Source organism: Sarcophilus harrisii, chromosome 2 (genome assembly GCF_902635505.1).
Source record: "Sarcophilus harrisii chromosome 2, mSarHar1.11, whole genome shotgun sequence".
Lineage (NCBI taxonomy): Eukaryota > Metazoa > Chordata > Mammalia > Dasyuromorphia > Dasyuridae > Sarcophilus > Sarcophilus harrisii.
Genome location: NC_045427.1, coordinates 287,786,545 through 287,810,427, shown reverse-complemented (window position 1 = coordinate 287,810,427; position 23,883 = coordinate 287,786,545). Strand labels below are relative to the sequence as shown.

The 23,883-nt window shown below is 32.9% G+C and overlaps 1 protein-coding gene across 3 annotated transcripts in view; it reads right to left on the bottom strand.

The window, feature by feature from the left end:
- Nucleotides 1-2,594: 2,594 nt before the first annotated feature.
- The window catches only part of PTPN21 (protein tyrosine phosphatase non-receptor type 21), a 103,095-nt gene continuing 81,806 nt past the window's right edge, over nt 2,595-23,883 (bottom strand). For all 3 annotated transcript variants that reach the window (XM_003756185.4, XM_031952397.1, XM_031952398.1), the window contains exons 14-19: nt 19,342-19,479; nt 15,801-16,022; nt 11,860-11,988; nt 11,456-11,690; nt 10,734-10,894; nt 2,595-9,383 (exon numbers count right to left, since the gene is read on the bottom strand). In XM_003756185.4, the coding sequence (XP_003756233.1) occupies nt 9,255-9,383; nt 10,734-10,894; nt 11,456-11,690; nt 11,860-11,988; nt 15,801-16,022; nt 19,342-19,479 (1,014 nt within the window). In that variant the 3' untranslated portion in view covers nt 2,595-9,254. The remainder of the gene's footprint in view (nt 9,384-10,733; nt 10,895-11,455; nt 11,691-11,859; nt 11,989-15,800; nt 16,023-19,341; nt 19,480-23,883) is intronic.

Sequence of the window (23,883 nt, the reverse complement as noted above, 5' to 3'; positions counted from 1 at the left end):
AGCTGAATGAATATAATAAAGATGACAATACTACCTAAACTAATCTATTTATTTAGTACTATACCAATCGGACTCCCAAGAAAATATTTTAATGACCTAGAAAAAATACAAAATTCATATGGAAGAACAAAAGGTCGAGAATTTCAAGGGAATTAATAAAAAAAAAAAAAATCAAATCAAGGTGGCCTAGTTGTACCTGATCTAAAACTATATCATAATGCAGCAGTCACCAAAACCATTTGGTATCGGCTAAGAAATAGACTAGTTGATCAGTGGAATAGGTTAGGTTCAAAGGACAAAATAGTCAATAACTTAAATAATGAATTCTTATCCCAAAAGTTGGGATCTTTGGGTTTGTCAAACACTAGATTATTAGACAAAAACTCCTGGGAAAACTGGAAATTAGTATAGCAGAAACTAGGCATTGACCCACACTTAACACTGTACACCAAGATAAGATCAAAATGGATTCATGATTTAGGCATAAAGAGATTATAAATAAATCAGAAGAACATAGGATAGATTTATCTCTCAGAATTGTGGAGGAGGAAGGAATTTGGGACCAAAGAACTAGAGACCATTATTGATCACAAAATAGAAAATTTTGATTATATCAAATTAAAAAGCTTTTGTACAAACAAAACTAATGCAGACGAGATTAGAAGAGAAGCAATAAACTGGGAAAACATTTTTACAGTTAAAGGTTCTGATAAAGGCCTCATTTTCAAAATATATAGAGAACTGACTCTAATTTATAAGAAACCAAGCCATTCTCCAATTGATAAATGGTCAAAGGATATGAATTTTCAGATGATGAAATTGAAACTATTTCTACTCATATGAAAGTGTTCCAAATCACTATTGATCAGAAAAATGCAAAATAAGACAACTCAGATACCACTACACACCTGTCAGATTGGCTAAGATGACAAGAAAAGATAATGCTTAATGTTGGAGGGGATGTGGGAAAACTGGAACACAGATACATTGTTGGTGGAGCTGTGAATGAATCCAACCATTCTGGAGAACTATTTGGAATTATGCTCAAAAAGTTATCAAACTGTGCATACCCTTTGACCCAGCAGTGTTTCTACTGGGCTTATATCCCAAAGAGATACTAAAGAAGGGAAAGGGACCTGTATGTGCAAAAATATTTGTGGTAGCCCTTTTTGTGATGGCCAGAAACTGGAAACTGAGTGGATTGGAGAATGGTTGGGTAAATTGTGATATATGAATGTTATGGAATATTATTGTTCTGAAAGAAATGACCAGCAGGAGGATTTCAGAGAGGCCTGCAGAGACAAGAACTGATGCTGAGTGAAATGAGCAGAACCAGGAGATCATTATACATTTCAACAACAATACTGTATGAGGATGTATTCTGATGGGAGTGATTTCTTCAACAAAGAGAAGATCCAATTCAGTTCCAATTGATCAATGATGGACAGAACCATCTACACCCAGAGAAGGAACATTGGGAAATCAATGTGGGCTATTTGCATTTTTGTTTTTCTTCCCAGGTTATTTTTACCTTCTGAGGAGGGGAATGATATTCATGAAGTCAAATTCACTTCTAAGGGAGAAAAAAATTTTCTTGGCAAATAACTGAGCACCTAAAAGTATCTCATATTTGTATAAATTTTTAAAAAATTTTAAGTGCTTTCTTCACAATAACAATTATCCGCATTTTAGAATGTAGAAATTTGGGGAAAAGAAGTATCTGACCCAAGATCACATAGCTAGTTAATAATAGAGCCAGGAATCAAGCTTACATGTTCAACTACAAATTCGATACTCTCCTTCTCTCTCTAATCTGTCACTTTTTACAACAGTGATTAAATATTACCCCTTTTGGAGGACCTTGAAAAGAAATCTTAACCAACTCCCTCTCAATAACTATTGTAATTATCACACTATGTACTGACCTATAAATTGAATGTCTGCCTTGTTATTCCTTTAGTCTATTTTAAATCTCTTTAAAAGCTGGCACCATGTCTTAAGTCTCAAAATGTGTCACTATCCTAATATACAATTCGTATACTTTCCAGTGGGAAAAAAATTTGTCAAAATATCTTATACATAACAGTAGCTCCCCCCTGCCCCCCAAATGATCATTTAACAGTTATGGTTAACTTGCTGATAAATATAAGATTTATCAAGTATTTAACTATCACAGTGATAAATATTAGAGCAACATATAGCCTTTGTTAAATAAATACTGCTTGACTATAAACTATAAACTTCTTGAGAAGCAATGATCAATTTTTTAATATCCATGATATAATGTCTGCCGCATAGTACATGCTTTGCATTTCAGTTGAGCTAAATTTGAATTGAATTCCATTTTGAATTAATATCTGAATTGAATAAAATATGATAATATACCCTTCATATCTTGGACATAATGAACAATCTAAAATGAATATATGTGGCTAAATGCCACATCTTTGTCAAATGTTTTGAAAAGGATCTGATGGAATCATTCAATCCTGAATATTGTTTCATCTAAAATCTGATACCCAGAGTGAAAAAAAAAATAAATCAGAGTGCAAAAGGTCTTAGTTGTACTAATAACATAGTATGCACACGTTAAATATTGTTTCAAATATTTATTTTCATGGCAAAAATAGACTATAATATATTCATTTCACATATATTACATTTAGTCCTTCAAGCTTTTCTGCCCATCAAATAAATGCAATTTACAAATTGTTTTACAAACCAATTTCAGTTTTACTAGAATTAAAGCTGTTCTGATTATACATTTTTTACAGTATCAATGACCAAACAATGAAACATACAGAATTATTTTTGAAAGTAAAAAATAATACTTGACAACTCATTTGTGCTATCATTGAAAAAGAAAACTGGTGCACTGGCCTATCGGGAAGCATTATGGCCACTGTACATCCTACCAACTTTCTCCAAATTTCAAGTTTCCATTAGATTTAATATATTGTAGTAATAGTTATAGAAAATAATCCAAAATTTACCAGTGAAAACTTTTTTTCTCTCTGAAAATTTAAAAAACTTTGCTTCACAAAGTATACTATTTGGTAGGATTTGAATGGTTTCCTTTTTTAAAAATTATGTAACAGAATATATACAAATTAATTTTCTGACCTGCTATAGGCATGTTTTCTTTCATTTGAATTTAACAACTTTGCACACCAAATTATTTTCTCCCCATATGAAGACTAGTTCATGTCATTAATCTTTATTTTTTTTTAAGTATTATATAATAGCATGTTAAAACTAAGTTTCTTAATCACATCACTGAACCAAAGGGAATGAACAGAGGCAACGAAATTGCCTGGCCACTGCCAAAGGTTGGGTATACACTCGTATGTTTTAAACTGATCTTCCAAAAAGCAAACTGCTCCAATATAGCAAGGAAAATTTCTCCTTCTCTGAATGTGTTAGAGATTCTGAAGCATACTAATAAACCAAACAGCTTATACCTGCAAAGACAAACACTGAGCTATTGAACTTTTAAGTTGGATGTTATTAACCAAAGAAAATTTATTTCCAAAAATACTGAAGATAAGCATTAACAAGATCTATAACTACTTGTTCAATATCATGAAAACTGTACTATGTAAAGCCCACTGGCTGTGCTAGCAATTTAAAAAAATGTTCCAAGTTCCACATTTTATTTCTTTAATTAAGTTCTCTCTAATTCCCATATTTAGTTTGAGGAAATATGCCAACTTAATTATTTGATGGTGCAAAAAATTTATATTAGTGCCCATAACTATTCGGTAATAGAATCCTAATGCAGATATATGTTCCAAGTCAACATCTAAATCTTGTTTTTAATTATTTAATAATTCAACATTGCATCTTTACCTGGAATAGTATATCCTTCACAGCTTGGACATGATGAACAATCTAAAGATGCTAAATGCTAATGTACCACTCTAGAAACTAGTTGTATGCTATGAATAGCTCAGTCTCCTAAGATAAATTAGACCCGTTCAAATACATCTGCCCTGTCAGAGGTAAATATGACCCAAATTATAATTTAACAATTCCAAATAGAAACTGCTAATTCTAAATGAAAAGTTTAAGGTCCAGTCTGTGTCAGATCACTTGCATATCCACAAGGGTTAGTCAGCCTTCAATCCATACTTTTAGTTTCATGGATTCAGACTAGAATTCAGGCTAAAAAGTAATTCATGGAGAATATAATTAAATTCCCTAATAGTGCAAGTAAGGAAACTAATAGTAATATCAATTCAAAAAAACAAATGTTTGTGGAATAAAATGACCTGTTCATGGTCATCTCCTTGGCTAGTAGCAAAGCCAGCAAGTAGAGACAAAAGTCTCCAGCCTCCTAATCTAATGCCCCCTTTTTAAAAAATGACCCCTTTTTAATCTGTCCCCAAGTTTAATTTAAGAAACTGCTCTCTTGACAAATGTTAAAATCACGGTCTAAAAGGCATTATACCAACAGCTATTAAGCTTCTCAAAATGTTTCTTTTTGATATATATATATATTTTTTTAAAACTATGGAAACAGGCTACCAAAGAAGGTAATTGGCTATTTTCTTGATGGTCCATGGATTAACCATATAGATGCTGAAGACCATATAACAGAGACTGAGCAATTTTTGCCTAGCAAGGTCTGCTTTATGGAAGTAATCCAATATGGCTCTAGCAATATAGTGCTGGTGTAAAATCAAAGAAACAAAAATAAAGCCATCTGATTTTGTAGATTTACAGTGTCTTACCATTACAAGACAAATCCTATTATCACAAATAGCATTATTGTAAAATTATATCCATAATGAAAAGAATTCCAAATACTCAGCCAAATGCATTTTTTTTCCAAGTGAAATCTGAAACAAAAAAGTTCCAGGAAAAGAACAAGTTGCAAAATATATATATAATATGATTTGACTTTTCCTATGTGCACTATTGACTCATGAAACCTAAGTTGGTCACCCTTAAATGATGCCTTTAGAGAGAAAAGTTGTACATTTAATCATGAAATCTGTCCCAGTCTCAGAAATCAATTCAGATAACTGAGGCAAAAACAAGATTGTTTCGATTGCTTTTCTGAACTATCCAGGTAATTATAAAAATCCTTCAATCTTGTTTTGGTTCATTGTGGACCAGCTGTTAAATGGGCATGGCATTTTGCAATCACATGCCAAGTTTTTATACTGGGAATTTCACACACACACACACACACACACACACACACACACACCACACACAATTTCAGTAGAATCCATGCACACTTAATCTTAGTAATTCATCTATGCTAGAGCTTCTTTTGTATAGAATGAAACTTTCTCAATATGCCATGGGTATAAATTTGGTATAAACATAAATTAATTCTACATAAGGATGGTACTATAATCTAGAACAAAATAATAATGCACAGATGCAGCCAGGAATAAATATAACCAAAAGCTTACATATTTTTGTAGTAGTATTTTATATGGCAAAACACATAATTTATTAAAGCTAATGAAGAATCATCAATAATATCTAGTTTGTCTTGTGAATGCTTCTTTAGAAGTTTGGAACATTTTGTTAGTAGCAGAGACTACATTTAAGAGATTATAATGCAAACATTCCTTACTTGATACTAATCTGAGTTTAGAGTTCATTAACCAAAATGAGATTAAAAAAAAAAAAAAAAGCAACTCTGGTCACTATTTCTTATTAAGTAGTAGAATACCTAGCAGTTCACCAAAGTTATGGGATACTTTAAGGAATTTCTCTGAACTTTTAAGAATTGAACATTATTTTAAGTGTCTTAGGGAATAAGCCATCATCATAAACATTTGCCGATGTCTGTAATATACTATACTTCTAATATTTTCCAGCACTTTAATTTAATCTTATTAGCAACATAAAATCCCTTCAAACTTAATTTTAAAAATCACTATATATATATTTTTTTAATCTAGAAATGCCCAATATTCTAATATTCTGATAAGTTGAGAATTATATTCCTTAAAGAATACTCATTGCAATCTAAACTATCATATTCTTATCTTGATAACTTTTTACTTTCCAAATTACACCTTATAACCTGATCTTTTTTAAGTCTTTATATCAAAAATCACTTTTAATTTTTAATTTACATTAAATCCTCAAACTAATTTATATTCCCATTAAACATCTTTCCCTAAATTAACCTTTTAAAAGAAAAAGGTTTGTGCAAAAGAAAATAACTGAACTCCATTTTTTGTTGCAAATTGTCCCAAATGTAGCCTACTTTTAATAAATTAATCAAAACACATCTTCATATAAATTTTCTTAAAGGTATAAACACTAAACACCCTTCAACCTATGAGTTATAATTATAAAAGTTTGAAAGAAAACTTGGCCAGTTTTAAACTCAAATAAAAAGAAATATGCAGTTAAAAAATCTCAAAGTCCCAGTGCCCTATTAAAATTTAGTAGGCACAGGAAAGGTACTACACTCAATGTGCTCTTTGCTTTCTGGAAGTCTGTGCTAGCAGGTTTTCTCATTCCTATCAAAACAAGAACTTACAACTAAATTCTAGGGCTCACTTTCATGCTTCACAGTAGATGTTCCAAAAGAATATCATCAATTTTTCCCATAAATATCTGTATGATATCCTAAAATAAGACGTTCATTTCTCTGTTTAAAACTATGCTCTAGAATATTTTTTTAAAGCACTCCTAATCAGGAAAAAATAAAAATAGAGGGGTAACGTCAGCAATGACAATAATTGTCATTGGTAAATACTGCATTTTCACCTATTTTGTGAAATTATATATTTTGATATAAATTTACTATAACTCTCTTATTTAGAACCAAAAAACAACCAAACATTAGGTAATTTTGACAGGTTGTAATACAATTAATTGCTATTTAACAAGCATGGCAAGGTCACAAACAACTCTGTGGAATCACATTATTGTTTGAAAGACAAATTTGGAGAATACATAGTATAACTATTTTCCACTAATCTCTCTTTTCAACTACTACAAAATATTCAAATATTCAAAGGACACAAAAAGCATTACATGGGTTCTAAGATCTACTAAAAATAATGCATCACTTTAGGTATGTTACTAAAGCTAAAATATACCACTTTAGTTTCTTAATTTATCCACTTGTAATCAATTTATCAAAATAAGAAAATGGACATCTCATACAATAGCCTTTAAGTCAGATTTCATAGTGTGATATCTTCTTATCAATAGGGTACTCCTTTCAAAAAAAGATTTAAATTGGATTCAAACTGGAGAAAGAAGTTAGCACCACTGAAAACATATACAAGAAATTCACTCAATACAACAATTCAAATATATGTGGAGAAAGGAAAAATTGCCATGAAAGATAACATGTGTAGTATCTTGTAACCATTATAGCATTATGTAAAGGTTAGACATTATTATTATGCAATTCCGTTCTTTCAAGCAGATAGCTACTACTGAACATCATCATTGGGTCTATTGTCCTTTAGACAGGACTTTTTTGTTGTTGACTCTGTCCAAATTGTTTTGATTCATAGCTTCTAAATTTTGCTTTCACTACTTAAGTCTCTTGTAAGTTATATTTAGATTGGCAAATATATCACCACGAAACTGCCCCAACTAAATCTTCTACCATGGTTGACAATGACACATATTTATTGATTAGTAATAAATAAATCGGCATCTCTGATTTACCACGGAGTTCAAAACCACTCACTAATGACCAAAGCATGATGACAGCCTTAGAAGAATTGATAGGATGTTGGTGCCATAGGGAGACAACTTTGGAATGGATGTTGGTAGGATATAGAAATGAATACTCAAAAAAAAAAAAAAAAGAAGAAGAAGAAGAGGGGTTTCTTATGCTTACAACTAGCCCATAGTCTTGCCTCTAGCATTAACATAAAGCATGAAACCACTTTTTCCCCTTATGCCATTTCATTCCTCCCTCAAATTGCCCTTTTGTGAAATTTTGTGTATTTCTTACAATGATTTAAGTGGGGCAGGAAGGGAAGGCAAGGAACATAACATGATTTATCCCAGAATCTGAATGCCCCCAAGAAAGACCCTCTCTTCTATCAGTCTTTCAAGCATTTCTCCTTATCCCTCAGTACTCTCAAAGGTGGTATAAGTTTAGGAGAACAAATTAGTAATACTGTATCTTTGTAACAACAAAAGAAAATAAAACTTTCCAACATGCTCATAACCATGTTGCACTTTCTCATATCTTATCCTACATACTCAAAATCCTTCCTTCTTACATTCAAACTATAATATTTCTTTCAAAACATCATCCTCATTACTGTTAATGTTTCAACTCAAAAAGCAATACATGAAAGGAACTGAAATGTATTGATTTTTAATTTTTTAAAAAGTGCTTTAAAACCATCTTATTCATCTACTAAAATTTCAATTAGTAAAAAAAAAATCAAAGGGTTATCCCAAAGTTATGAATAACACTGAAAATAAATTGAATGCTGTTGACTCTATTACTTAAATATTTGAAGTGACTATGCATTCAGTTCCAACTCTTCCTTTAACAAACCTGAAAATAATTGAGATTTTTTTTTTCATTTTCAATTGTAATTCGGAAAATTTCAAAGTTGAAAATAAAAAATTAGTTTTCTGAAAACAAATAAGTTTCCAATCTCCTAATGAGACCTTTAAATGTCTGTTATTTGATATTTCAACTCTAAGTTATCAAGAATAAAAAATAAGCAAAGACAATGATGAAAAGATATTGACATTAAAAATATATTTATATATATTTATAAAGTTGATGCATCCAAAAACCAGTTGTAATTGTGGACAAATCCCATGGAAAGTTGGCTTTCTTACTAAAGAACCCCTAGAAACTTTTTAGTCACAAAATAAAATTCTCTTATCAAAAAGTAATTTTGAGATAGAAATCTATACATTGTTTTTACGATTGCCAGAATTGCCCAGCATAGTTTTGTAGGTAGAGTATTATTTTATCTAGAAAACATAACCTCAAGAATGTGTGCAAGTACCGCAAATCAGCATAGACAGGAGCTGAGCTCAATTAACTAGTCCCCAGTTCTCCACCACTTCCTCCAAGCCGAAATCTGCCTCAAGTCAGCCCTATGACTTTCAAGGCTCTATGCAGTGCATCACCATGAGCTGACCCTAGCACCCTATACCTTGTGTAAGAAGACCTGGGGAGAGGAAGAAAGCTCGAGAACAAATGGGTTTGCTGTAATAAACCCACTTTTTTTTTCCTTGTAAACTCTTATAGGTTTTTGGGTCCCAGGAGAAACAGGTGGAGGTTATATGAGCCTTGAGTTTCTCAGGAACTGGATAAGAACTCCATAGACAAAAGTGTACTGACAGAGAGTCTGCACCATCATCATTCTTTGTTGCCTCAGCATGTCCAGCACTCGTGGGATGTCCAGCATCTGGGGAAAGAAAAATGGGAAATCAGAAAAGGTGCCCTGAACATTAAGGGAATTCCAAAAGAAGGGGAAATGTTAGGAAAAGAGGAGTCAGAGATGCCCACATCTGGTTTGCTTTAATTAGGTGATCCAGGGGCCCCATTTAATAAACTACAGAGGCTCCTTATTGCTTCCAGGATCAGATATAAGAATTCATATTTGGCTTTTTAAATCCTTTATAAAATGATCCCATCCTATTTTTCCAGTTTTCTACCACCCCAAATCCTCTGTGATCCTGTGATCTAGCCTCCCTACTGCCCTCCATACATGACTTCAAGTCTCAGCTAAAACCTCACCTTCTTCAAGAAGCTTTTGCTGATTCCCCTTAATGCTATTGCCCTCCCTCTGTTGATTATCTACAATTTACCCTATACAGAGCTTCCAAGTGAGTATCTAGTTGATGAAATATTTTCTTCCCCTAGATCATAAGCTACTTCAAATCAGGACTTGTTTTTTGCTTTTCTTTGCATCCCCAGTGATAAGCACAGTGCTTAACACACACATATGAAGTGCTTCGTAAATTCTAGTTGATGAACTGATGAATGGGATCTTGGATTTGTCTCAAAGATGCTAAGTCTGAAGATTTTCTGCTTCTCTAGACCCCGGAGAAGGGGAGGAAAAAATGCCCTCGATCCCTTCTTTGTTAAAGACTGTAAATGTGGAATATTATCTATATACTCAGACCTAAATAATGTATACATTGATTTTTCTGAACTACCTTTTTCCTTTCTTTTTTTCCCCTTTGTTTTATGAATTCACTGGGAGCAATGTAGTCAGAGATAAGTGATGTAAAAATAAAAGATATCAATAAAATTGTTTTTAGAAAGATTCTGTACTTCTATTCTTTGACTATTTTACTACACAAACCCATCTATTAGTTTAAAAACAAATAAATACAGAATGGAAATAAGTTTTAGAAGTAGGAAAAAACTAAAAATACCCTTTCATAGTAAAGATAAAAAAAGTCAAGGGAAAAAAAAGGCAAAGCAAAAACAAAGCAAAGCAAAAAAGAAAAAAGTTCAATCAAGTGATGATTTCATAGAGTCATCATCTCTGACCCAACTAAGAAGAATATGTAGCTAGTTAATTTATTATTAAAGGGAATTTGTGCATTGTGGACAAGACCACTGGACTTGAAATCTCAAAGATCTGTAGTCAAATACTGCCTTATAAACTTTTAACTGCTCAGTCTCGGTTTCCTCACTTGAAAATTAGGGGGCTGTCTTTCTAAGGTCCTTTCCAATTTTAAATCTAGGGTCCTATTATCTCAAATCCCCATATTTAGCAAGAAAAATCTCAGCACATAAATGCAACCTCATTGTGCTCCAAACAGGCAATCATGATCTCTGACAAAATGACCACTCCAGTTCTTCCTACTCCAGCACTGCAATGGACCAGCAAAGGAGGGTTGGGGCCTTTAGGTTCAGTTGTGCTGTTCGTATGGCGACGGACTGACTGGATCTCCTCCAGGTATGCTGTCAAAGTCAATGAGAGAGAGAGTCAGAAACAAAGACAAAGAGAAAGGGAGATACAAAAACAGAAAAACAGAGGAGGTAGGAATGGAGGAAGGGGAGGACAGAGAGAGACAAAGAGAGACAGACAGGGGTGGGGAGAGACAGAGTTAGAAACAGAGAGAGAAATAGAGAAAAACAGAGACAGAGAAAGTCAAAGATAGAGACAGAGACACAGAGAGAAAGGGAAATAAGCTCCATACAATTGTAATGAAACCATTTTATTTGTTTTCAGTTGGAGGGAGTAGGTACAGTGAAAAGTGGGCTGGATTTAGTCAGAGAACTAGTTTCAAGCCCTACCTGTGCCCTGTGACCCTCCGGTTTCCTAGGTCCCCTCTGAGGCTTCTCCTAGCTCGGGGTGCTTGCCAGGCAAGTCCACACCCTCACTTGCTCCTACCTAGCTTCCCAATGGCCCTTCTTTTGGCAGCCAAACTCTCCGGACGGCGGGTGTGGTGAGGGCCTAGGAGGGCACCCAGAGCCCGCTTCCTCTCCCTGGCCTCCGAGCACAAGGCTGACGTCACTTACACAAAAACCCCTTGAGATCCTCCGGACAGCCATGCTCGGGCCAGTCAGTGTACTGGAGATGCCAAATTGTTCTTTCTTGTCCAGTAAGAAGATGTTTGATCTTCAGGCCCGTTGTGGCATAGCAGCCAGAGTCAGTGCGGAACCTCGTGGTGATCTTAAATCTCCCATAAGTCACAGTGTTGTGCCTTGAACCAAGCCGCGGCCAGTACCTAAAGCTCTTCTCTCGACCGCCCTCCTTTAAAAAAGGTGGGAGAAAAGGCATTTAGAAATGTGGCACAGACACTTTCTCTGCCCCTAAGGTCAATAAATCGATGACTGTCCCCTCACAATTTCCCTCCATTTCTTCCTTAAGGTCGCAGTTTCTCCTAGAAATCAGGAATCATATTCAGATAACTAGTACTCACTTCTTCCGCCGTGGCCATTGCTATGATAGCAATCCCTTGTTCCCACACCATCTGCCAAAAATCCTGACATGTATTTTGCAAAGGTCCTTGGGTGGCAATATAATCCCATTCAATGCCGCCAACAGAGACCTAAAGGTGGGAAAATTTAAAAGAAAATGTCAAATCAAGGCCTGAGAGATTTATGAAGCAAGTGGCAACAGTACAATCACTCATAGTTCTTTGAGAAGAGTCATCTATGAAACTCGGGAAGCAGTATATCTTGAACAGAGTATTTGCTTGAACATTTATTGGATTTAATTGATTGCTATACAAAGGAAATATAAAGTTTTGAATTTCACATTTAGAAATGAATATATCCAAACCCCACACATTACTGGTTAGAAAATCATCACATTTGAAGTGAACAGAATAAGAACATTGTATACAATAACAGCAATGTTGTCATGATAATCAGCTATGAAAGATTTAGTTCTTTAGATCAAAACAATGATCCACAATAATTCCTTTTTTTTTATATTTGCATTCTGATTTTTTTTTTTTGGCTGAGGCAGTTAGGGTTAAGTGACTTGCCCAGGGTCACACAGGTAGGAAATGTTAAGTGTCTGAAGTCAGATTTGAACTCAGATTCTGCTTACTTCAGGGCTCTATCTACTGCTCTACCTAGCCGCCCCCAATCCACAATAATTCCAAAGGATTCATAATGAAAACTATTATTCCCCTCCAGAGAGAGAAGTGATGAACTCTATGCGCAGAATGAAAATTTTTTTCCACTTTTTTTTGTTTTCCCCCCATAATATGGCTAATGTAGAAATGTTTTAAATTACTTCAGATGTATAATAGGCATTACATTTTTTTGTCAAGGAAGGGAGAAAATTTGAAACAAAACATTTTAAAATATTCTCACATGTGGAAAAGATTTTTAATGCCCACAATAATGAATTTTCCATAATAAACAAACTTTTTTTATAATTTCCTTTCTAAAACAGAACAGTGAGGAAGGCAAGACAAGAATAATCATTCTTGGGGGCAGCTAGATGACTCAGTAGATAGGGAATCAGCCCTGAATCCAGGAGGGCCTGAATTCAAATCAAGTCTCAGAAACTTAATAGCTCCTAGCTGTGTGACCCTGGGAAAGTTACCCCAATTGCCTCAGCAAAAAATAAAAATAATTTTTTAAAAGTTAGAATGATTAATCTTATTTTATGAAGAGACAGAGATTTAGAGAGGTGAAAATGATTTATCCAAAGTTATGTAAGCCAAGTGTAAGAATTGGAATTCAAACCCAGATTTCCTGAGTCCAAATCTTGCATTTTCTTCTCTACAATGCTGTTTTTGTTATTCTCATTATTATTATTATTTAACAGCTAAGACTTTAAATAACATTTTACAGCTCACAAAATACTTCATAATTATCAAATGAAAAAATTTATTATTCCTCTCTATAAACTCTTAGAATACAAATAAAGTGTCAATTTTTATTATTTCATTTTTATAATTATTATTTTCTATAATTACTTCATTAAATAGTAGTATAATTATTATTATCTTCATTTTATAGACAAGGAAACCTAAGGAAGATATAATGCTTTGCTGAGTCAATATCCCTATAGATAAATTGGTCAATTAATCAAAACTTATTGATGTATTTACTTACCATGAATCAGGCACTGTGCTAAGTACCAGGGATGAAAATAAAAATAAAAATAGTTCCTAATAAGGGGTAGAGTTGGAATCTGACTCCTTTTGTTTAAGGAAAATTAAACTGGTGCCTCATCAGTACATATGCTGCAAGATGAATGCTGCAGATAACAATGGCAATGAGCTAGGATTATCTGGGATCAAAACTTCCTGAAAAGATAGGGAACTCTGATTTTCAAGTTGGGAACTAGAATTTTCACTTACACCAAACTGTGTCCATGTGCATATGCATATGTGTGCACACATACATACACACACACAGTTTTTATATAGTGATCTTGCAGTAATGTTAAATTGGCTACAAATTATGGACAAGTATCAATAGTTTTTAGAGATATTGGAAATGCTTCTTAAAATGTATATATTAATGTATTATCTTCAGTTGGTGTTTTTTGGTTTCTACTCATGTTGGTTTCTACTACAATGTTTTACATTAAGTATCCCATTAAAAAATTACCTTTCCTGTTATCAACAAGTACACAAAGTGACTCCACCAAATCCTTTATTATCCTTTCCAAGGAAAACTTTTAAGCCAACTTTCCATATAGTTATCTTTTGATTTCACTTATAATGAAAAATATTAAAACACATACAGTTCTCTTCAGTCTTCCAACAGTATGTTTTCTCATTTGTTGTTGGACAGTAGTTAAGGAGAATACCAACAATTTAAACTAAGGATTCCTAGCATCCTTTACCCCTCATTTTTTAGCTACACCATTATCATCAATGTCAAAGTGAAAGGGGATCACATTAGATCCATTTTGTATTTTTCTTTGTTTCATAGGTCACTAAAAGCAAACATGTATCACTTAGTGGTCAAGCTACTTATAAAGAGCCTCATCATATTTAGATAAATGACTTATTATACAAAAAAATGTTATTTATTGCTGGAACTGGATTTGTAGTTTTTCCAGGATGATAGAACCTATCAGAATTAAAATTTTAATGGAATAGTATTTGAGAATCCAGAATCAATTCCAAGCTCCAGTGAAGAAGTGAACTGAATTTTTGTAGAAGAAAGTGTCAGCCTCCTTTAACAAAACAGTATAAATAAAAGAATGCATGTATGGAATAGAAGTTAAAAAATCCTCCCCAAAATTCTTTTTTAAATTCAGTGTCCAAAAGGAATTCTCTCCTGAAAATAGCGACTTCAAATACTATATCAGTATGAGTCAAGAGTACGAGGAAAGAAGCAAAGAAAAGCATCTAGCTTTGTTCACCCACTCATTATGAGTCATCTTTTTTTTTCTCCCATTTTAATGATTCTAACATTACTATGGTTAGGAAGCATAACATACTGTTGTCTCCAGGAAAGAGGTAGCATTGCTTCTTCAAATGACTATGGGCAGCATGTGAAGGGATGCCATTACAGAACAGTTCGTACTTTCTGAGAGAATGGCTTCCATGATCACCTTGTACGAATATATGAAACTATATGAAGCAATCCTGGGATAAAGGTTTTTAAGTTACTAGGAGGACAGAAACAAGGATTAAAAGACCAAGACTTTACCATGGGACAAAAATCTTTTAAGCATCCCCCGAGTTCACAAATACCCATATAGCTGGCATAGGAGGATGATCAATAGCATCTGAAATTAGTGCTACCCCTTTGAGATGGAAATTAAAGAACAGAGCAGGAGTTTTTACTCCTTTTGTAGGGAAGCTCACCATATCAAATGGACATAACTTTACTTAAAATATTTTTTTGAACAAGTTTTAATTTTGGTTTAAGGGTTTACTGATTTGCAAATCAGAGTTCATAATACTAGCCACTTATCTTAGAAAGATATCTTTAATACTAAAAAAAATAATAATATTTGTAATTCATTATAAGACTTTGGGCTCCATCATACAATGAAGATAATAATACACTATACTTACTTTCATCAGCTTTTGTGGTTTTGCATTTTGAAAATTGTAACAGACTCTATAAAACCTTCTTATCACATTTCAGAGAGATGTAGTACACAGAAAATAGCTAGCAGATCTCAAAATTAGGAAGACCTCGGTTCAAGTTCTAGCTCTGAAATATATTGGCTATGTAACTTTGAACAAGTCCCTTAAACTCACACTGCTCTAGACAACTTGCTATAAATTACACAGAAAGTGAACCCATGCATTGCTACAGAAAGTTTTTTCAAAAAGAAATTTATTATACCACTTATTATACCAATCTCTATCCCTTATCCCTATCACCTTATTATCATTTACAAAAATCTACTTATCATCAATTTTCATCTCACCTTAATGTGTGAAGCATTGATATAACCAGTATTGTTTTCTTTGGTTGGGACCAATTCTACTCTGGTGTCATCATAGGGGAGCACATCTTGGAATCTGTTTCTCTCTGCATTGTCAGGGAGTCGTGCTATCGCACATTCCCCACCTATCCGTCTTTTTTTCAGAATGCATTCATATTCTGTGAATACCATTCCCTGTTCTAATCGTTGTTCCAAAATTTTACACTGAAAAAAAAAAAAAAAAAAAGGATTATATTGAATGATGTGAAAGTGTTTATTTTTAATGATTCCAATATCAAACATTTATTATAAAGGAATAAACAGAAGTGTAGATAGCTTTTGATTTTGCTTTGGATTTAAAGCTATATACTTAGCCATATACTGAATGTATATACTGAACATATTGAAATGTAAAAATAATCCTAGATAAAACACAAGGAAAAATGTATACTTTAAGAGCTTTGAGAGAATTTTGAGAGAAATGAAGAACATGATATACAAAGTAAGACTGAATGAATTGCAGATGTTTAACCAGAAAAGGGCTTAGAAGATTTATGATTATAATCTTCAGTTATTTATAGGGTAGTTATGAAGAGAAGGGTTTATGCTTATTTTGCTTAGACCCTATAGTAAAGTTAGCATCAGTGGGTAGGAAGAACAGGGTGATAAATTTTAGCTCAAAGTAACAGAAAACTTTGTAAGAGAGATCCCAAAATAGAATTCGCTGCCTCAACAGCTCCATTCCAAGCAGATTTAGAGTGACCAATTGTTGGTCTGTTACAGGAGATACCTTATGCATTAGATTGGATAAGAGTTGAGCCAGAAAATTTCTGAAATACCTTCTAACTTTAATATTCTATAAAACATGAAGCAGGATTTTGGGAAAGGGGCAAAATAAGGCAGGAATTTACCTGGATCTCCCAAATTCTCCCCAAAATAATTTAAAATAAAACCTCAATGTAAAGTTTAGAGTGGCAGAAATAGTTAAAAGTTAGGGTAAAATAATTGTCTAAGACAATTTGAGATGATGTTCGGAATGGATACTGTGGGGATTGAACAGCTGATCAGAGGAAGATTGCAGGAGTCCTTCTCTGGTGTTGGACACAGGATCCAGGTGCACTGACCAGATACAGACCCAGGTTGTGGCTGTGAGTAAGAAAGAGCACACACACACACACATCAGAGGGTGCACCTGAAGAGAATAGGGCCCTGATGGCTGGGGTCACTTGAAGGAGAGCAGAGTCCATTGTTTTGGATCCAGAGCAGAGTGGAAAGCTGAACTTTGCCACTGGGGGAAGAATATGAGGAAGGAGGAGACAACATTGCTGGAGGCAATGGTCACAGCTCAGAAGCAGAGAAGGGTACCTGAGGTCAGGCTCTCAGACAAAATTCAAAAAACAATAAAACAAAAATCCTAAAGCTTGGGACATTATCATCCACACCTTGGGACCAATACCTTATACCATTTATCAAGATTTAGTAAAAATGGATATATGACAGATATAAAATGGAACATAAATAAATTAGAAGAACACAGAACATATTACTCATCAGATTTATAAATAGAAGAATTTATGAACAAAAGATAAGAGAGCACTGTGAGATCTAAAATGGATAATTTTGATTACATTAAATTAAAAGGTTTTTTGTGCAAATAAAACCAATGTAGCCAAATTTAGAAGAAAAACAGAAAATTGGGGGAGGAAGGAATTTTTACACAGTTTCTCAGATAAAGGTTTCATATCCCAAATATGTAGAGAATTTTATCAAATTTACATGAATATGAAGTACTGATAAATGGTCAAAGGATGTGAACAAGCTACTTTTGGATGAAGAAACCAAAGCTAAATATAGTCATGAAAAAATGTTCTAAGTCACTACAGATTAGAGAAATGCAAATTAAAACAACTTTACAATATCATCTCATACCTACCAGATTAGCTAAATGATAGAAGAGGAAAAAATGTTGGAGGGGATATGGAAGAATTGAGACACTAATACACTGAGAGTGGAACTATGAACTGATCCAAACATTTTGGACAGTAATCTAATTGTGCCAAAGAACTATTAAACTTTTTATACACTTGGACCCAGAAATATCATTATTAGGTTTGTTTCCCAAGGTGATAAGGGAAAAAGCAAAAGAAGCCTTATGTTATAAAATGTTTATAGCAGCTCTCTTTGTAGTAGCTAAGACCTGGAAAATGAAGGGATGCCCCTCAACTGAGGAATGGCTAAGCAATTTGGGATATATGATTGTGATGGAATACTACTGTGTTGTAAGAAATAATGATTGATTTTAGAAAAACATGGAAAACCTTGCATGAAAAAATGAAGAGTGAAAAGAGCAGAACCAAGAGAACACTGCATACGATAATATCAATATTATTTGAAAAATGACTGTGAAAGACTAGATTATATTGTGTATTATAAATACTCAAATCAACTACAAAGGACCTATGAAGAATGATGCAATCGACCTCCAGAGAAAGAACTGATAAAAATATGCATAATAGGGTTTTAAATATATAACATATCTGAGTCAAATGGTAGCCTTGTGCGGATTGGGGAGGCAGCAAGAAAGTTATGAACTTAAAATATAACCAGAAAGTTTTAATTAAATTTTTAAAAGGAAAATAAAATAGCAGTGGGAAAAATATTCTATGAAATGTGATATGAAACAGACAAAACAGAAAATAGGTCATTTGGCTAAGGAGATAAAGAATATTTCCTTCTATAAATTGAAGATTAGACTAGAGTAATGTTATACAAAGAGTTAACTCTATGAGCAAGAAGAGAGAAAAATACTTTTCAAAAAAAGAGCAAATTGAAAAAGTTATGATTAATTCAGTCATTATAAACTCATGTTTTTATTTGATACTATGAAAAACAATAAAGATAAAAATAATAGTAAATATCTAGAACAACCCTGACATACATATAAACAAATTCATTTATATTAGCAAAGTTTATGACTGATACATTTAATAGTTTAATCAAGAAATTATCTTTTGAAAGATATTATTTTGAAAAAAATCATAATTGACTTACAAATAAAATTATTGGTTTATAATAACTTATTTATAAATAAAATAAAAATTTAAATGGCATTTGACTAAAAAAATTATTGGAATAAAATGGCAAAAATACATAATTTAAATGGCCTCATTTTTTGGTTTTTTTTCCAAAGGCCCTTATATACAAATGCTATCAGCCCTTCAAATTCTAAAAAACTTTAAAAATAGATAAATAAATAAATAATGAAAATGAAACATAAAAACAGTCCTAGACGGCTAGTACAGGATAAAAATCAGAAACAAAATTCTGTAAGATATTCTCACTTTTAAGTGATTCACAATTTTTATGACATTAATTCTAAATTTACCCAAATTTGAAATCCAAATAATAGAATTCCAAAATCCTATATTATTGCCATAAGATTTGGGATTTAATAATAATAATAATAAAACTTTATGGAGATCCTTTTAAAAATTATTTTATCATTAAAGTAGAAATTCTAATATCCAAACTAGTTTTTACATACCCTCTCATCATTGGTTGCTCTGGTAGGCACTTCTTTTCCTTCATCAGGCAACGGCATTCTAGATAAGGATAATCCATTTAAAGCAGCTAGTTTAAGAGGACCACATTTTTTTGCATCTGCTCGATTCTTTTTCATACCCTAGAGAAAAATTTACATATATTTAACATACATATAACAACAATATATAATAATAATATAACACACATACATTTATACATGTTTTTATACACACATACCACTAAAAAGAGAAAAATGAAAATGCAATGGACTTAATGCTAGCCAGAGAGATGAAACGTTTCTCTTCAGACTTACAAATCACAGGGAATGTTCCACTGTTTCTGTCTACATGTTTGTGCTTCATGTCTTGAGTTAGAGTCATTAGGTGGATGCCACATACTTCCTAAGGCCAAAATCCTGACCCAGCTTCATTCCAGATAAGAAGTTTTGAAATGCACCTGGTTGCTTTGCTATGTTGCAATGAAAGGTGAGACTCTAAGCCAACAGCATTCCTCCACAAGAGATAATATCATCCGAATTTCAATACTATGTATATATGTATGTATCTATCTATATAGATATATATAAATCATAGATATATCTCATTGAAAGATAGTTGATTTTGGTAAAGATCATATTTAAAATAAATTTGAAAAGAACTCCATGCTGAAAAAAAAAAGTTAATATTTACAAGGAGGAAAAGTAACCATTAACTCTGTTTATTTTCTTTCTCTGTACTGGAGATACTATTGGGCATTCTGCATCGTAAAGTCAATCACAGATTTGCCATATGACCAAAATACGTTATTTTGCCTTTCCATGCCTCAGGTATCTCCTCTTTAAAAATGAGAAAATAAAATATAACTACAAGTTTGGGGATAGAGATATATTTATATGTGTTTGATTTACTGGAAGAGTGGGAGTGTGGAACAGGGGGAAAAAAGGTACTAGGTGAGAAGAGGGACAGGAAATAGATAATAGAAAAGAATGCTACTTGAACATGAATTCTAGCCCAAGTTTTGCCACAAGTTTTGCCTATTATCTTGACAAAGGCAAATAACCTCGCCTCAACTATGAAACAGTTAGATATAGCTCTAAGGTTCCTTTTTCATAACTTTTTATTGAGATTTTCTATTTCTTACATAACTATAGTTATCTCAAGTATTCTTCCCCTTCTCCCTCCTAGAGAGATATGCTAAATGACTAGCAGTAATTTAAGGAGGAAAATAAAAACAGTACAATTGATTGATACTTTTAAAAAGCCCCCAAACATGAGCAATTTATAACATTTATGGAGCTCTTGCCTCTCTAAAGGGATGGATTTAGGAAAGTCATTTCATATCTCTTCATTTGAGTCCTGTTTGATCTTTATAATTTTATTACATTCATTTTTTATTTTTTTGGTGTATGGTTGTTTTTTCTATTAACATTGTTGCAGTGACTGTATCTAGTGTTTCCTTGGTTCTGCTTATTTCACTCCATGTTGTTCATATAGCTTTTGCCAAGCTTCTCTGCATCATTCTCATACACATTATTTCTTATAGCCCAATAATATTCCACTGCATTCATATATCACAATTTGTTTAGACACTCCCTAACTGATGATCATCTACTTTGTTTTCATTAATTAGTAATTATACATATGCTGCTATAAATATTTTGGAGCAGATGGGAACTTTCTTCTTACCAACTGTTTCCTTAGGGGTCAAATTCTGCCTTTGGACAAACTCATTTCAGACAAATTCTGACTCTGGGCAATCTCATTTTACCCACCAGGGCCTCAGCTTCTTTATTTGCAAAAAAGTTGGACCAAATGGTCTCCAAAAGCCTATATAGTTCTAGAGCTATGGCCATAGAAGAGAAATGAGATGTTGGAAGTAAGAAAACAAAAATGATTTCAATGAGTACAGTCTAGTGTTGGGATTCTTAATATATTTTGTGTAGAGGGAAACTTTTGGCAGTCTGGTGAAGACTAGGGATACTTCTCAGAATCCTGATTTCCTTTTTTAATAATAGGAAAAATACTAAATTTCAGGGAGAAGTTAGTGAAAATAATGATGTGATTTTTTTTTTCCTCATTCAACTTCACCTGAAATCTATCCATAAAACCCCCTTTTACAAATCTCTGGTCCAGACAATCCAAAGTATATCAGCATAGAGTAATTCATGAGCATCACAATCAGGAAGGTACAGCTATAAGAATAAAATTAAAATTATTCTATAGAAGCAACATTTTGGAAGAGGATGGTGGGTAGGAGTAAGGAAAAAGGTTCAACTCACTGATAACGTGAAATATGACTTGGTTCATAACTCAAAAAGTTGTTAAGTTTAAAAGAAGTTCCTCAAAAAAAGAACACTAGATTAGGAAAAGCATGAGACACTAGAAACAGTGTAACTGTGTGACCCTTAGGCAAATCTCTTTGGGCCTCAACTATCTTATCAGTAAAAAGTGAAAAGATTAGATTCAGTGATCTCCAGGGTCCCTTCCAGCTCTAAACTGAAGATCATATAATCTTGTAAAAAATCAGCCAGGTGGCAGACTGGATAGAGCATTGAGCCTGGAGTCAGGAAAATCTAAATTCGAATATGGCCTCAGTCAAAGACTGGCTGGGTGTGTGACCCATGGCAAGTCACATTTCATTGCCTCAACTTCTTCAACCACAAAATGAAAATAATTATACGGGGTTGCTGTGAGAATCAAATCAGATTATAATTGTAAAGTATTTAGCACAATGCCTGGTACTATATAAATGGTTAGGGCAATGGAGAGAACACCAGCCATGAAACCAGGAAAATTCATCTTCCTGAGTTGAAATCTAGCCTCAAACTTGCTAGCAAAAAAAAAAAGTCAAACACAAGTAAAACAAATAACAGCAAATATAAAATGTTTATTCCCTTCCCTTCCAGGGAAGGTACTCCTTCCCTACCCCCTGTAAGATTTAGGAGAGCTCTACTCTATTTTGTCATTAACTAGTAGGTTAATCTTAAGCAAGTTAATCTTAAGCAACTCAGTTTCCTCCTATATAAAATGAAAGAGAAAAATTACTTGACCCTTTATAGTACCAACACTTTGTGGTTCTAAACTATTATTGAAATATTACAAATGGCTTCATATTGGAAATAAAATGGTTTCATATAATTTTAAAATTTGAGGCTCCAAATAGAAGGTAAATTATGTCAAAATACTCAGTCTACTTTCGTTAACACAGAACATACTATATAAGAATTTCATTGATTTCATGGGGAAGTCATTCTGTCTAGATGACAATTCATAAAAGCTAATATTTATATAATGTTTACTATGTGCCAGGGACTGTGCTTAATAACTGTATTTTATAATTATCATCTCATGTGAACCTCCCAATATCCTTGGGAAGTGCTATTATTATCCCTATTTTACAGATGAGGAATCTGGGGCAATAGAAGTTAAATGATTTGTCCAGGGGTCAGCAAGTATCTCAAAAGATTTGATTTCCTGCCAGGCCCAATTCATTGCTTAAATGTTTTGTTTTAAAAACTGATGTTCTAAAGAAAAAGGTAACTAAGAAATTTCCCTTAAGAAATAAGGTAAAGTTGGATATGTAAGATGTATAGAGAATTGATTCAAATACATATAAAACATGAATCATTCTGCAATTAGATTAATGATATAAGAAAAAGATATGTAGGTAATCCTAAGAGAAGAAATGTAAACAATCAACAACTCTAAGAAAACTATGCACCAAATTATATTAGACAGTTCTTTTTAAAAAAGTAAACTGTCAAAAATTCAAAAGAATGCTCCATTTGTAAGCAGTTCTCAAATGAAAAAAACGATAAATTATCAACAACTCTATGGGGAAAACATTCTCCAAATTACTATTAACTAAAGAAGTTCATATTTAAACAACTCTAAGATTCCAGCACTTCAAGTTGGTAAAGATGATAAAAGAGAATAACAGCAATTCTTGAAGAAGCTATGGGAAGACAAGCACACTAATGAACTATTAGTAGAGATATAAATTGCTCCAACCATTCTGAAAAGCATTTGGGACTATCCCACCAATAGTCACTAAACCATGTATATACCTTTTGATGTAGCTACACCACTACTGGTCTTATACCCTTAAAAAGATCAAAGAAAAAAGAAAAGAAATCATATATATAATAACATAGCAGTAATTTTTATAGTATCAAAGAAGAGGAAACAAAGGGGTTTCCATCAATAGACAAATGACTGAATAGATTATTATATGTAAATATAATATATTTAATAATAAAATAAATATAAATTGCACCATAAGAAATAGCAAAAGGAACAGCTTCAGAAAAATCTAGATGGATCTGATGAATTCATGTAGTGTGAAACAAGCAGAATCAGGAAAACTTTATAAAAATAATTATGATATTGTAAGGGAAAACAACTTAGAAAAACTTGAGAACTCTAATCATTACCAGACTCCAAAAGACTAATAATACTATCCTAAAAAAAAGTCATCAATTTAAACATTTAGAAAATACATAGAAGGAAGCAGATATTCCATGTCTTGAAAACCAACTCTTTAT